The 16,359-nt window shown below is 39.9% G+C and overlaps 1 protein-coding gene across 22 annotated transcripts in view; it reads right to left on the minus strand.

Moving 5' to 3' along the window:
• The window catches only part of LOC129182291 (receptor-type tyrosine-protein phosphatase delta-like), a 220,452-nt gene that overhangs the window by 14,421 nt on the left and 189,672 nt on the right, over positions 1-16,359 (minus strand). For 12 of the 22 annotated variants that reach the window (XM_054778201.1, XM_054778197.1, XM_054778196.1 and 9 more), the window contains 5 exons: positions 15,062-15,174; positions 13,900-13,997; positions 8,422-8,545; positions 4,330-4,505; positions 817-840 (listed from right to left, as the gene is read on the minus strand). In XM_054778201.1, coding sequence (XP_054634176.1) covers positions 817-840; positions 4,330-4,505; positions 8,422-8,545; positions 13,900-13,997; positions 15,062-15,174 — 535 coding nt within the window. The remainder of the gene's footprint in view (positions 1-816; positions 841-4,329; positions 4,506-8,421; positions 8,546-13,899; positions 13,998-15,061; positions 15,175-16,359) is intronic. The other 10 variants (XM_054778214.1, XM_054778211.1, XM_054778208.1 and 7 more) reach the window with 1 other exon arrangement.

Consider the following 16,359-nt stretch of genomic DNA (forward strand, 5'->3'; position numbering starts at 1 on the left):
CTCCGGTCCTCACATCAAAGACAGAATGGAGTTCAGCTCAGCTCACTCTGCATTCCGCTGCTCCAGACTGAGGATTAAGCACCGTGGCCTGGGACGTTCAGGCTGTAATTACAGTTTTTCAACCGTGTTCCCACCAGACCTTGAGACACTATCGGGACGAGAACAGTCGTCCATGGTGGGAAGAGGAGGGTTGCAAACCACACCCAACGTATAGGAAGATGGATGATATGATGATATGATGATATGTGGACCACCAGCACAGCTTTGCTCTTGTGTGGTTTGCTCAAAGGAAGACTCATCTGTGATGATTTGTGTTGGCAATGTTTAAACACATAACGACCTTTATGGCTTAGAAAAGTGATCACATCATTTCCTCTAGCAAGAGATAGTAAACATCCAGACACTTTACATTTGAGAAAACGCTAATTTATCATGTTTATGAGACCGTTAATGTTCTTTACAGCAAACGTGCCACAGAGTTCAATTCTTACCCATGATATAAAGTGCTCCTGTGCTATGAAATGTAATGCTACACACTTTACAGCACCACAGCTAGACAGGAAGACCATTTGTAGGTGTGATCATGCAAGTGCAGACACTAATGTGCACTGTTTCTGAACTAGAGTGGTAACAAGAAACCCATGTCAGCCCTCATTGGCTGTGGGTGCCTTGTGGTGCTTTGAAACTATTTCAACTCATCGCATTTGGCTATTGCACACGGGTGGGTGGGGGGCTGGGGTTGAGGAAAGGGGTAAGGAGAAAACCATGTGAGGCATTTGAAAAGGGATTAGCAAAGGAGAGAAAGCGAGCTCTTGCCTTAGAGAAGAAATAAGAGGGCATCTGAGGGTCAAAGAGACACAACAGAGACAGTTGGAGAAGGTTGGAAAGGAGACAGCTTGAACATAATGCACAGGTTAATAATAATAGGAAAAGAAGCACAGATGAGAAGAGAGGATCATTTGCAACAAAGAAGTGGGTATCACTTGTGATTAGGATTTTTTTTTAAACCTCAGCCATTCTTTCCAATTTGTATGTCACTGTATATGCTGCATATTTTGTTAATAACAGTACATTAGAGCTACAGTAAATATACTGCCTGGTCTAAAAAATGTCAGCACCTGGATTTTACTGAGCAAATAGGTAAGATAATTACTGCATAGGTGATTACATTTCAGCTGGCAACACCTTATTTAACCCTAACAGATGCAGTGAGTAGCCTCTCATTTGTTTAACAACCACGTCGAAAGACACATGCTGTGGTCGTGGAAAAGTTCATCTGTCACAGGAAGGTGAAATTACTGGAAAACATGCATGAAAAAACATTTGAGGAGATAGTCAACGCATTATGAAAAAGTGGAAGGACAGTAGGGAAACTTTGCACAGTGGTCCGAATCTCCATCAATACAAGATTTTGGTAAAAAATTCATGCAACTCGGGACAGAAATAAATGTTGAGACATTGTGGAAATGATGCCACAGCGAATAAACGCCGCAATCAAATCCAAAGGCAGTCCAACAAACTATTAAGAGTGTGTGACCATTTTTTTGTGGCCAGGCAGTGATATGTTATTATATCCACTGTGTTGTATGCCATTCTATTGTGAACCTCATTCAAATTTTCCTTCATGGAAATTTAATTCAACACACAATAAAACCTCCTGGCTCTTCAATCTACTTTTAACAATCCCCAATACCCTAACTCTTTAACCTCTAGTCTCATTATTTGTGTAAAATCATACTTTATATAAGGTTGCTCTGATGCCAGTCAAACAATAATGTTTTACAGAAATATGCATTTGGCTTCATTTTCTGGAGGATCTGGTTGTAAACATATAAAGTTTGAAATGTTGCCACAATATTTCCTCACAAATGAACAGCCTCTACAGCTGATGCAAGCAAAGTACTTACCAACACATTTATAAACACAAGGCTTCAAGAACCTGATGAATTTATAAACTAAAATGCAGATGTGTACATTTATAGAGTCTGTACCCAGCATAATTTAGTTTTATACTTTACACTGTATATCATATTATGTAATTAAAAAACAATATTATTATATATATGATATAGTTTTGTAATTAAAAACTATATTATTATATACATTATATAGGTTTTAATTGCATAATATGATCTACAAACTATATAGTATATATAATTATGGGCTGAACGTGGACGAGTGGTTAGCATGTTTGCCTCACAATCAGGAGATCGGGAAGATCTGGGTTCAAATCTCCGCTTGGGCATCACTGTGTGGAGTTTGTTCTCCCTGTGCGTGCGTATTCTATGGGTGCTCTGGTTTCTTCCCACATTCCAAAAACATGCATGTTAGGTTAATTGGAGACTGTAAATTGTCAATGATCGTTTGTCTATATGTGCCCTGCAATTGGCTGGCAACCAGTCCAGGGGGTACTCTGCCCCTCGCTCGAAGTCAGCTGCAATGGATATATAATAATATATTTTTGGGGAATCTTGAAAAAGGTGCAATTATCATTATCACTTCCTTAAATAAATAATGACAGTTAAATCATCACAATAAATTGACTGTAAATAGTACAACGATCATTTAAATATTATATTACATCATTATTAAAGTAATTTTTCTGTACACGTAAAGGCACTCTAAAAGCGCTCTCTTCTTCTCAAGGAATGTTTTGTTCCAATCAGTAATTATTTTCAAGCCACTATCACTGTAAAATGTTTAGCAGGTTTTCTTAGGAAGGATCTTTCTCTTTGAAGTGAATACTAAACTGCAGCTTTACAGATGCCGTGCAATGGCAAGGTACTTATAGCTACTTAGGCAATGCACCTGGCATAGTGTGGAGGCTACTACAGTATGTGAGGAAATATGGTACTGCAATTCAAAAATGAAAAAATCCTATTGAATCCTCATCTATTCAATTCTTAAAGAGTCCCTGACATGATTAATCAACTTTGCTTAAATATGTTGTATATTGTAATTATGTTCTACATTGTTTGATTTTTGAAAGCGAACAGTATATTTTCAAAAATTACATTTATAGTTCATGGCACCAGCCATGACGAACGAGCTTGCTGCTCAGCCTCGTTTCCGGAAGGGACGTCATCGGGGTGACGCCTCCCAGCTAAAGCAGAGTAAACTAATGTTTCTTGAGGTAGATCGTTGACTTGGTTCAGTATATTTTTCATCAAAATAGTAGTCATGCCAAATATTGTGTTGCTGCTGGATGTTCACAGTATACCAGTGATACTGTAAGTTTACTTTATTTTCCAATAGAGGAAGATTTAAGACAACAATGGACGAAGCAAATACAGAGAACGAGAGATAGATGGCCGCCCACCTCGAGTTCTGTTCTTTGCAGTGATCATTTCACTGACGACGGTACGTAAGTACAGTATGAATGCATTTTGAAAAAGGATACTATTCCGCCGGTACACAAGAAAAAAACAAGAAAACGAAGAACGACCTCTATGTCAAAGTTGGCACAAAAGAGAAAGTGTTGTTTACATAATGTCTTCTATTATTCCATGAAGGGTTATTACATCTTTTGACAGCGTTATGTTTACTGTGAGGGGCAGCGGCGGCGGCCAACATTCATCCTCGACGTGGTCACATATACAATCAAACGCGCTATAAAACCCCTTTACGCTCATTAAGATTTAAAACAATAACACCAGAGTAATTTTCACTTACCGTTCTGTGTTTTGAAGGCGACCAATCTTCACCTCCACCACCATGTCTTAATCCATGTACAAGTTCTCTATTTCAGCTCCAAATGTTTCTTCCTCCTCAAAAACTACTGACACATCGCTCAAATCTTCACTCTGATCACTGTAAACACCCTCCGTCTCGTACATCGCCATGTTTGTTTACCTGAGTGATAGTACCCCGACGTCGTCACTTCCGGAAATGAGGCTGAACTGCGAGAGCTAGTTCATCACGGCTGGTGTCGTGAACTATAAATGTAATTTTGCGAATTTACCGCTCACTTTCAAAAATCAAACAATGTAGATAATGTAGGCATAATTACAAACTAAATATGTAAAGTATAACATATTTAAGTAAAGTTGATCAATCATGTCAGGGATCCTTTAATTAGAAATGTACATAGTAAGTCCGATTATGATCTGCAATCTGCATTTGGTACAAGTTACAATAAGGTGACTAAAGTATGTAAACCTTGCAGCTGTGAGCATTGTATTATTATATACTGCAACGTGCAACACTTTCTCCTTGCAATTGAATGCATCTATTGTTTTTTCTGTTCCTTACCACACAACATTCTTTTAGTATTGAGCCAGCAGTGTCCCACACCGCTCTGTCTTTGCTATTCTATCCACCATGTCTTACCCTTGACTTCTCCTCCAGCTTAGTCATCATAATAATATTGGCTGTATGCTGCTCCCACACCATCCTCCAGAAGTCCCCAAAAGTTTCCGGAAGGGAGCCCTGAGTGGCTATGTAGGCGTTTTGACGGCGGTAGCCATCGATGTAGTTGGCGTTGATATAGTCACTACCTGGGACACCTGCGAGTGAAGAATACAAGTCATTAAGGAAAAGCATCAGGGCTTCGACAAACATTTTATAGGACTTTTCCTTGCAGATAAACATAATTGTTATTCTGTGAAATAATCTACATTATATGGATTAGTTCCAGTCGAAGAGTATGAAAGCAGGTTTATGTCCCAGTAATGAAGGGTGCGGACCAACTGAGGTTGTGGCAGGAAGATTAATGTATTCACAGGGCCAAGTCCTTCAGTGTTGGATTGTTCAGCCGTCTTGTTTTATAATACACGCTAAGACGATCACGGGTCTAATCTGAGCATACTCTGGATGTGTGGCTTTGAATGGCAATATGACTGTATGGCCGCCTCTGTGTAAGACTAGGCTGACACTGGGATTGTGTCTAGTGTGTGTGTGTGTGTGTGTGTGTGTGTGTGTGTGTGTGTATGAGATGTGAGAGGCCATCTGTGTGAGTTTGATTTTGGATCAGTCCTGCTCATCTGGGGACTAATACCATAATCTCCAAATTCACTGAGTCATAGCTCAAACAAACACAAGTACACAAGAAATACACATGTAGGCGCACACACAAACACGCGCGCACTGTCAGCCGTGACCTGATTCTGCCAAAGTGAGCCACAAAACCTCCTTTTGCATCTTTTGATGGCAATTTACAGCTACAGTGAGAAGATGCAGACGGGGGAGTCTGTACATTAAGGGTGTTGGGCCAATGTATTTTGGCTTTATTCCTCTTAAACCCTACAAAATTAAAATGAGCCGCATTCCTCCAAAGTATTTTCCCTCACTTGATGTTTTTATCTACGCCCAGCCTAAAATGTACAAGAGGTGCTCAGTTGGGTTGGGATGTGGTAACTGTAAAGGACATGGCTTTCGATTATTTCAGACCTGCGAACATGCACGCATTCCGCCCCTTGAATACATATGTACGCTTTGCTGCTGCTCCCCAGGTACGCATTTTGTTGCATTTGGCTGGTTTCAGTTTGGAGTTGAGAAACCTCGAAAATGCTCCTGTGTGAAGGCACTAGTGTACGCTGCAAACCCTCTTGCGTAGCGTGACGTGCACCTCCGAAAAAAAAATCGAATCTTGCAAACCGTGAAGGCTGTCATAGGTCAGCTTGGAAAACATTATTTCCTACGTGTATTCGACTAATTCAGAGAGCGTACACCGCGAATGCCTTCTTTTCGAATTTCAGATTTCGCATCAACATTTGCAAGAAAAATGACTTTTGTAACGCATCGATTAGCAGCTGCAATTACACTCCTCTTTACTAATTACCAATTATCAAAACATTTCTGTAGTTCAGCTTGGGGCCTTTATCCACTTCTTGAAAGTATGTTTGCTCCGCTCAACCTTCCATAGTAGTTCTGAAAGGGCTCCCCCTTACGCCCATCTGCAGTTGGGTACTTTTCAGAAAAAGTTGAGTGCTTGTTTTGAAAATGTCTTTCAACATTACATTACATTTTCTGTTGTTTGCTAATTTCTCGCCACATATCAAGCACACGGCTGGTAAGCCAGGGTCAGTGGCTTTGAAGGTAAAGGAATATATCCATTCAGAATAAAACTCTCAATTTTCTTCTGAGATTTTTCTTTTTAGGGACCTATTCATGGCTATGACTAGCTTACAGTGGTGGCACGCTGTCAAGACATCTTTTTCGTGTCTCACTGACTGAACAAATTGACCCCTTCTCCCTTCCCCTGCTCATCCAATCAGCAGTCAGAACAACAGTGTAGATGCATTCACGGACTAACATTGAGGCGGATATTTCAAAGTCTTTTTGAAAACGCACATTTCTTCTGCTTGCATGTTAAAAAAAACAATCAGTGTTTGGCGTGGGAGCTGCAACAAGGAGGCTGAAGAGCTGCCGACGACTGCTATAGCCTGACACATGACGATACTGCTTCTCTACTATTAAGGTTACTTTAACCAGCCTGTTACAACAGGGTACCCAAATGTTTCCAGGCCAAATCCCCCCCAAATTGTATTTACTTCTGATCAACCCCCCCTTTTGAAAGTTGCTTTGGTTGACTAGTCAGAAATAAAACCATTAATGCTCCAGTTGACACCTCTATTCAATTAATTGCAGAATTTTCTATGTGCACTGAGTGCGTGGTCTATAAAAAAACTTTGGCATTAACAGCTGTGGCTGTAGGCAACCTCCTGATGTAGGTTTTTATCCCCTCCACAAGATGGCAGTGGCTGCATTTGCATTATAAAAAGTAATCAGCATCCAGCAGCTTTATCTAGATCTGCATGCACTTTATAATGCTTAAATTGTACTCATCTGTTGCTGTGAAACTCATGCGTGTTACACTTGCCGTACTGTAGTTTACAATGAACTAATCAGCAGTGTTAATGCTGGCCGATCAGTTCGCTCCTTACTGCTATTACAACACTGATTCTGTTGCTGCTGTGTTGTGTAAAAAAGTGTTAATAAATGTCACTGTGGTCAAAGAGAGCTAAGTTTTCCTTTCCACTTTGTCATGCACTCCAAATCATTATCAAAGTTTAAAAATGAAGTTGTTGAGGTTTTCCAATGTCGGAAATAACAGCTCTTCAATCGTACCCCATCGTCTTTTATTCACAAGATGTAATATATTAATATAAATCACATTTATACTGACATACTAGAACTATAGTATTCCAAACATTTTGCTGGTGAATGCTTAGAGATGCTGTGCTAAAATGCAGAGGGTAGAAATAAATTTAGGACGACAACACAGTTTAATACACAACGGCATATTATCATCAATCCACAAATATTGATGGCAAATTAAGTATGCAGTGAAAGGTGAAAGGACCAAAGACATACTATAGATCAGAGTTGGACTGACAGCAAAAAGCTGAGGGAAACCATGAATATTTAACAGATATGTTCAGTCTAAGCGTTGTAACTGATGTGTTTGCAGCATTTCTCCATTTGTGTGTTCTTATAAAAAAAATAGAAGGTGTTTGTTCATTTTGACTATAAAAACAAAGAGGGTATGTAAGCCAGCCATTTGATATGGGCAAATTTGGGTCCAATGATAAAAATGCTAGTGTGAACCAAAACGCAGCAGGTGCTTGGTCCCGAATGACAAATGGGCAATGAGCAATGCCACTGTTATTAAGTGAGGAAGAATAATGATTTTTTTGTGCATAACAGCATTAACTCAGCATTCACACAATTATTTTCCCTCATCTTACTTTCAAATTGTTGAAGCCCCCAAGGCTTCCTATAGTTGGCCTTAAAAGCAAGCTGCTAGTTAGTAGATGCTAATGAGAATCCTGCTTGCAGTCATTTCATGGGCAGCGCTACCACTCAGTAGCACCGTAGAAATGAGGTTTTATTGCTTATTGAACATAGCAGACAGCAGTAGTGCTCCAAACATATGTTTATCAAAAGTCTGTAGCGGGCAGCTCAGCTTAGAGTTTTGATACGCTATAACTTTATTGCACGAGATTAGAGCAGACGCATTGTGCAGACAGAACAAATACACGCACTTGCACTTAAGAGTTGCTTGGCAGCTGAAGAAGCTTCCCAGGAAGTGTGTGTGTGAGCAGTCTGGAAGCAAGCGTGCATATCTGTTGCTGTGCATGACTATATGAGAGACAGGACTCCAGGAAAAGCGGGGGTGAGTCAGGGGGGCTCCTCACACATGTTCTACCCAGATAAGGCTCATCTGTCTGGGCTTGGCCTCCCACCTCCTCCCTCCCTATGTACTGGTGTTGCCAATTTCTGACACCTGAGGTAGCTAAATGTGATTGCAGACACCCACTAAGAACAGCAGTAAGACACAAAACGGTGTCAGTAAATAGCACAGCATGTGACAGCCCTGAACTTAACCTTCGATGTGAGAGGAGGTACACATTGACACCCCAAACGGCTTTTTCTTCCTCCAACCACTCGCCCACACACAACAAACACAACATCTCTTACCCTCAATGCTGGAGAGGATCACCCTGGAGTGGTCGTAGGCGATGACGTTAGCGTAGCGGTTCTTTGGTTTGTTCACCTCCAAGTTGGAGTTCTCCCACGTGAACTGCTGACCCGGGTCAACGGACTGCAAGTCACAAAAATTACCGGCAAGAGTTAGGGAACAAACATGGTGGAGAGTTGTGCTAGTTTTGGATGATGTTCACACATGGCCCTTCTCAGTGTTTTGACTCCAAATGAAAGATTGTTTTTGAAATGGTTCTTCCTGCATATGGTCTGGCAGCTGGACTACAATCTGACAAATCACCACAGCATGTATGTTTTTACAGTGCCATGATTTGATGGAAAATGTACAAATTGACATCTGGAACACCATCTAGACAAGCCAAGAAAGGGAGTGTGTTTCACGAATTGGAGCTTACAGATATTTTCCACTGTTGATGAAGTCAAAGCACGTGTCACTTCCTGCCCACGTGGCTTGAATACATCTATGTGCTTTAAAGACGACCCATGTCTTTATGATGAATGGCCACAGTGTAATTGATCTCATACGATACAAAAGTTGGATACAAAAAATTCTACCTTTCAATAACTAAAATATGAAAAAAAACCTCAGCATGACCACGCAAAACTACAACCACAATAATGAACATATTATCTTGGTAAAATTTATCTCATAACATAATTTTAAAGTAAATTTTGTGCATTTCAGGGTGTATTTATATATTATTTTATTGATATGTTTACTAATTTAAAAACATACTATTAAACTCGGCTGTATCTTCGTACATGTAGCTTTTTTGTTGGATTTTTACTTCGTTATAAATAAAAAAATGCACTATGTTCTCTAATCTGATACCAAAGTTGTATTCACAATTCCGCCGTAACAAAGAGATGTAAATAGATTTAAATAATAAACATATTATGATTTTTTTTTATACAATTTGAGTGCATTCTTTTTTTTTTTTTTATCTTTTTTGGGACATTTTGAGTATTTTTTTATTAGTACATTTTCCCCTTGGGATGTAGGATAAAATGACAAAAATGGAGCATTAAAGATTGAGACTGGGTTTCAATAGATATGCAGATGTGCCTAATGTGGTGGCTGGCTAGTGGTGATACTGTACACAGAGTGTCGCAAACGTTCACCCCAGTCACTTCTAATGCGCAACTGTCTTTTCTAAAGCCAATACGAAGTGAACGTTTGAAGAAATGCGGGCCAAAAGAGATTCTGAGTTTCACTAAACAGAGCAGAAACGATGTAGGGACTTTCCGCTTTCTCCAGAGAGAACTAGCAGGAGAAAGATGATACTAGCTTAAAATGATTCCTCTGGGAAAGAGAGGATGGTTGTGTTAGACCAACACATTAAGTTCCTGGAGGGTAATTACAGTGTAAGCTGGGAGAGGCAGACATGAGGTCATTATGGAGCTGTCAATGGAGAGGGATGAGGATGAGAGAGAGCCAGAGCAATTTAGCCATTCTGAATATTATACCACACATAATTATGGTTTAGTGGGTGGGTGGGTGGCTGGGGCTTGGGGGTGGGGGGTGGACAGAGGTGATACTAGGGTGTGTGTGTGCTTGTATGCATGTGTTTCAGGCCACTCCTGCGGCTCTGCCTGATATCATGTGTGTCTGATTATTTCACCACAATCATTTCTGGCCTCCCCCTCAATGCATCCAACATCCATTTCTCTCCTGCTCCCTGTTAGGGGCTCACTCATGAACAAAGCACACAGTCATGCAGAGCGAATGCGAGGAACCGCTTCCTACACCGGCTCTTCCATTGTTCTTCATGTCCTCTCCCTGGTGCTGTTCTTCTACTTTTTCCTATAATGTTTCTCTATAAGCCTACCACACTGTATTTTCCTCCCGTGGGGGACCAATTAAAGTCACCCAGTCACAGCTAATTGTGATCTCTATTTGCTATTAAACTGCCAGTATTGGGCATAGTTTTTTTGTTGATGGACATTGACAATAGTGCGGGAAAATCTTGACTGACTGGCTTTATATGTGTCTCATGGTGAGACTGCAGCGCCTTTATTTCTATCTGCCTCTCCTCTTTCTGCACCAGTGGACTGGATAACAATCTGCCTGTAAGCAAACTTTCCTTGAGCCTTGCATTTTCAATTTCCATCTTTTCAAGCGATGGCAAATGTGCTCAGTTTTGCCTTACTTTGATCAATATACAGTTAGGTCCACATGTATTTGGACAGTGACTGAGTTTTTATTCCATTTTTGCCACAATTAATGTGAAATAACACAACCAATTTGGGATCGAAGTGTAGCCTTTCAGCTTTAATTTAACATATTTGACCAAAATGTGTCTTTTACCATTCAGGAATTAGAGCTATTTTTATGCAGATTAACTCCATTTTAATGACATAGTGATACATATCACATAAATTGCTAATACATTTGTTTGTGCGCTTCCTGTAATCAACATGTACCATTTACCAATTTTGAAATAGAATCCAATTTGAAATACCATAAGAAATGATAAGGCAGTATCACAGTGTGTTACAACAGGAGTTAAGGGTTGTGATATATTGATAACCTACAGTATGTAACATTGATGATAATTAATAAATACATAATTAGTGATGGTAAATTAATAGTTGACAGAAACATACAGTAGTTCGTTGTTGAGTGAGTACAGACAATATAACCCTTCATTTGAACGACGTGCACCAGACCAAATTCCTTCTTGGAGATGTTTCGCCTTCACTTTCTGCTTGTTCGTGGCTCTTCCTGCCTTCACGTTTGTCAGCACTAAGTGACATTTATCCTCTACTTTGGGTTGAGATGAGGACACTGACAAGTCCATTGACAAAAACTGAAATTCGTCTTTGAAAAATGATGAGATAGATGTCAAAGCCATACTTTGGTGAAACCTCACTGCACTTCAACCACATACACTTCAATCACATACTGACTGTTCAAAAGCAGTTGTGATGGTGATGGTGCCACTGTCCAAATATTTATAGAACTACAATAAGAACAAAAGTGATGGGGGACCTGGCCATTACAAAACATTAAGATGTTCCCCCATTGCGCCTTTAACAAAAATTAACATTTGACTTCTAAGAAATTAACATTTATGAGCCTGAGAGCTCACCATCTCTGTTAAAGTTTATCCCAAAGATGGGATTCCTCCACACCGAGTGTGCCTTCATTTACCTTGCTTGCACTGGGAACAGAAAAAGGGTCTTTTAGAAATTGCTCCCACAAAATCAGAAGCATACAATTAATTGTCCAAAATGTCTTGGTAAGGTGAAGAATTCAAGGTCCCAAAATCATACTGGAAACATAGCATTTTGTGTGTCTGTAGCTTTAATATTGTGTTTGTCCATCCCTGTCTCTGACAGTGTGTGTGGCTCCAAGAAGCGCTATTGTGCACTGTATCCACTTTTTACATACAGGTGGTCCTGGGTAATAGCGTTCTGTGTTACGGCGTTAGCGTTCCCAAAAAATTAGTTAATCATTTTGATCCATAAACACTGGACTCGCTCGAGATCTCGTTTCAGCACGCCCAGCGCATGACTACGCGCCGCACGCTGCAGTGAGGAGAAACACCCACTTTTGGTATTAAACATTGGACTATTAAAACCATCATTAAGCATAAAGATCGTATCCTTGCATGTTAAAGCATCTGCTCCTATAAAAGTGACAGTAATAAATAACCAGCACAGTGTTCTCATTATTGCAGTTGTGTGCAGTCAGGGCCAGCAAAGCCTTCTCTGCTGGTCCAAACACTAGGAGCGTCATGAGATTAAAAGGTGATGATATTTCTCGCAAGAACAGGGCAGCTAGAAGCCAATCAGACTGAACTATGGCATCACTACTCTGAATGATAATACGGTAATATGGACGTGTAGGTGGTAGGATTGGAACTGCACAATATAAACTTTGCAATTCAAAGCTGGCCTCGGGTTTTCCCGTGTCTCTCGTCACACACTTTTTTTTCAGCGGGGTTCAGCAGCTACTGCGGTGTTACTGTCCAAGCAGAAGCTGTAGCAATTCTACTACCAAATGACCTAAGATTTGTTAGATCAAAACACGATCGCGACATATGACTTCTATCAAAACATGTGATACTAATCCGGAAATTCACTACTTCCTCGTTTTACAGTCTAGACATCATAGAAACTGTAGTTCTTTTAGCGTAAACATGAAACTAATCTACTGCAATCTATTTTACATGTGCCTTTTCATAACTACACATCAACATAAATGTTTAAAACATATACAGGATGATCAAACTTTCAGCTCCAACGTCTGTAGCTGAGAAATGGATAGCTGGCAGAGGTCCAAGCTTTATTTTAAGATGTGTAGCAAAGTCTGCCTTTTTTTTCCAACTAAGCTGCCCTCCGTGAAGTTGTGGGCATATACGTGGTGCTGGCTCATCTAGCCTGGGGCAGGTCGGAGTTGGTATCGTGTCCATGAGGAAGGAGGTTTCTCCTTCATGACGTCATGAAAACCCATGAAAACTTCAAACGTGCTTGTTTAGTGTCTCTTTCGTCAAACGTGTAGCAAAAAAAGTGAGGGAGATCATCAAATTTTCTCATGTTTGGTGCTCATAAACAGGCTTTAGGGACACATATTGTGGAGAGTAGTCAGAGTGAAGAAATAGCCCCAATAGCAGTTTAATGTCTCAGTCAACGGCCCTTTGGTTTGGGACAATTCGTCTTTCATCACTTCAGTGGTGTCCCAAGACTTTTGTTCATATTGTGCAATGTAGACCAGTGGTCCCCAACCTTTTTTGACCCACGGACCGGCTTGTGTTCCCACAAATCCCCCGCAGACCGGGTGGGGGGGGCGTACATTCTAGCGATCTAATGCATCTTATTTATTATGTATTGTGTAAAACTAAGACATGAATAACATCAAATTAAAAGCACAAAATGAATGCTGACCCACCATCCACCAGTTCAAGTTCCAGCCAAGTTTATCCAGAAAGATTATTACTTGTACATCGCTGTTTGACGTGTGTGGGAAAAGGCAGTGCGCTAGCATGAATTAACTTCAGACAAATGTGCACATTAGCACTCAATAAGTCATCAAAACTTACCTTTATGCATTCCCACATAGTATCAGCATTTGACACCAAATATGAGGTAAAAGAAAAATGCTAAAAATACAGTAGTAGTCTATCTGTTTGGCGAGAGATAAAGTTAGCACACGCACAAAAGACATGTGTCAAGTGAAACAGATGTAACACAGAGAATCTGGCCACTTTTCAAAATAAAACATTTGAAAAAATGAAATAATGGAAATAATTTTTTCTTTCTGTGCGACCCGGTACCAAATGGCCCACGGCCCGGTACCGGGTGTGGCCAGGGGTTGGGGACCACTGATGTAGACTTTGATGTAGGAGTTTGTGGGGCCTAATCCAAAGTTTCCAAAACTGGGTAAGAAATAAAGGCAATGATCGACATGCACGTAGATTCACAGAGGGGGACAATCATCAGCATTCCTACCTCATATTCCTGAGAGAACTTCAGATTGTCGTTTGCCTTCAGGCGCTCAATGTTATCTGCCAGCTCCGAGATGGGGACAGGCGGGTGGCTTGCCATGCCTGCCGGAATAGAAAAAAAAAAAAAGAAAGGCCATTTTGGAACATCTCCTCTTGTTTTTTGCAAGGAAAATGTTAAGAGAGTTAAAAGGGTCCTCAGAGGAGGTGTTTTTATTTTTAAAAATTTTTTTAGTGTCTGTCCACACAGTGCCAACGGAGAAAGCGAATGGAAGTGTTTCTTTGTTAAGTGACCATTTTCTCTCCAAAGCAGACAGAAAGAACAATGTGCATGTTCGGAAAGCTACTGAAGCATAATAACATGTCCTTAGAGTCTGTGCGGCTGGTGGAGATTAAAAAAGGCTGTGACACAGGCTGTTAAAAATTTAGCATTGGGGAGAAAAAAAAAGTTTGGATGAAATACAGTGGAACCTCTCAATTTGAATTAAGTTGTACAAACCAGAATTCGACTAACAACAATTCAGAGGTTGAACCGTGAAACATGACAACAATAGAACCAACAATTGAAGTTATTGTGACTTACGAAAGTGCTACACACCCTCTCTCTGCTGGCCGCTAAGTACAATACAGCTGAAGCCGCAATCATAAGAAGAACAAAAAGAAGAAGAAAATATAGACTGGAATTTGAGCTGCACCTCGTCACCGAAATGAATGGCGAGTCAATTTTTTTGTATGTATTTTTTTTTTGTTTTTACTGTTACAGCAGTTAACTTTTTACACTTGATATTATGATATTTTAGAATGAACATTGAAACATTGCCCGTACATTTAATAAATGTTTGACCTAAGCAGTTCCACTGTATTCCCAAGGCTTTTTGATGAGATGTCAATCGAAGCAGCTTCATCCTACGTTGGATGGAAGTTAGTTAGCATGAACCTCTAATACAAACAGAGACAGACCCAAGAATGACAGAAATGAACTGGCGAGGAGGAGGAGGGTAACCATGACAGCAAATCTTTGGCAGACTGAGACCAACTAACTTGACAAACGCTGATAACCACGGTACACTGATACGCGGTAGGCTGAAAAGGAAACAATACCAGGGTTAAAGAAAACACACCCAACTACGTAGACGCTGTAAAAGCAGGGTGCACACGCTGATGTGTACCTGGAGTCTGGAAGTTGATTCTACGCAGCTCCACGGGATCAGTGGGGTGGTGAGACGACATGGCTTTGCTGCAGGGGAAACTGCCTTTCCTGCCCTCGGCCTCAGCTCGTTTCCTAGGATAACATTACACACCTTATCACTGCTCCAAAAAGTAATATTAAATGTGGCTACTACTACCACAGTTTCGGAGAAGTGTTGCTGGATGTTTCTTAGTTTTACTTTTAGACATGTGCTTATTTATTCATGCTTAATGGTAAAGCCATCGTCCCATGTATTCACACTCAATAAAAGAACAAAATGACGTGAGCTTTAGGTATTTGATCCTAATTTTTTGAATTGTTTCTTTTTTTTTTTTTTTACAATAAAATAAAATAAAATCAGTCTTCTGCTGTTATGGTATCATTGGGTTCCTATGATATACTCTGATGTGTTAACCTTCAACTCCTTATAGCAGGGGTCAGAGCCAGCTGGCCCATTAGACAAAAGAGGCAAAAGCTAAGGGCACTACAGCTGCCTGGAGTTGCTACAAAATTTGGAAAAAAACCCCAATTCACTATTAAAAACTATTAACTATTAAAAAGTAAAGCTCTCATTGATTCTAATGTAAAGCAAAGCCCAAATAATATACGAATTACATAGTTTTACATATAGTTGTATATATGTGTTTCATATAAATTCTGTATATTCTTTTTTGTACATAGTTATTGCATAGTGTAAATGTAGCTTATGTATTTGATTTATTGCAAAGTGTTTGGTTATTTAAATTAGATGATGTTGTTTGTATTTATTTGTCATTTGTTAAGCATGTACATTGGTTATGTAATAAATTAAGGACAACGGTAAAAACAATTCTATTCGATTTCTTTTGTGTGTATGTCAATCGTTGATGGAGGCGGCGCCAGATAAAATCTCGCCTAAGGGGCCATATTGGGTAGTGCCGGCCGGCTCTGGCAGCAGTCTGCAACCTTTCTGATGCCACAGACCTGCTGTGTTCTTTCAAACCCCTGATAATTGATATGCATTTACTGCACATAAAATCTGATGCAATTATTTACAAAACTACTGAAATAAAACGTGTCTATTATTTAAATGTTTCTGAACAGCTGTGTGTTAACAATAATATAGAAGAGTAGCATAACTTTTCTTATATTTAGTTAGAACCTTTCTGCTATGATGAACTTTCTTTGTTGCCTGGCTGTCTTTTACTGAGGCTGGTGGTGTCTATTTTGATTTAACTTTTGGGCCATATCTCCATTATTTCTTGTTGCCTAACAAAAAACTGTTAAAGGAAAAAAAGA

Source organism: Dunckerocampus dactyliophorus, chromosome 6, assembly GCF_027744805.1.
Source record: "Dunckerocampus dactyliophorus isolate RoL2022-P2 chromosome 6, RoL_Ddac_1.1, whole genome shotgun sequence".
Classification (NCBI taxonomy): Eukaryota; Metazoa; Chordata; class Actinopteri; order Syngnathiformes; family Syngnathidae; genus Dunckerocampus; species Dunckerocampus dactyliophorus.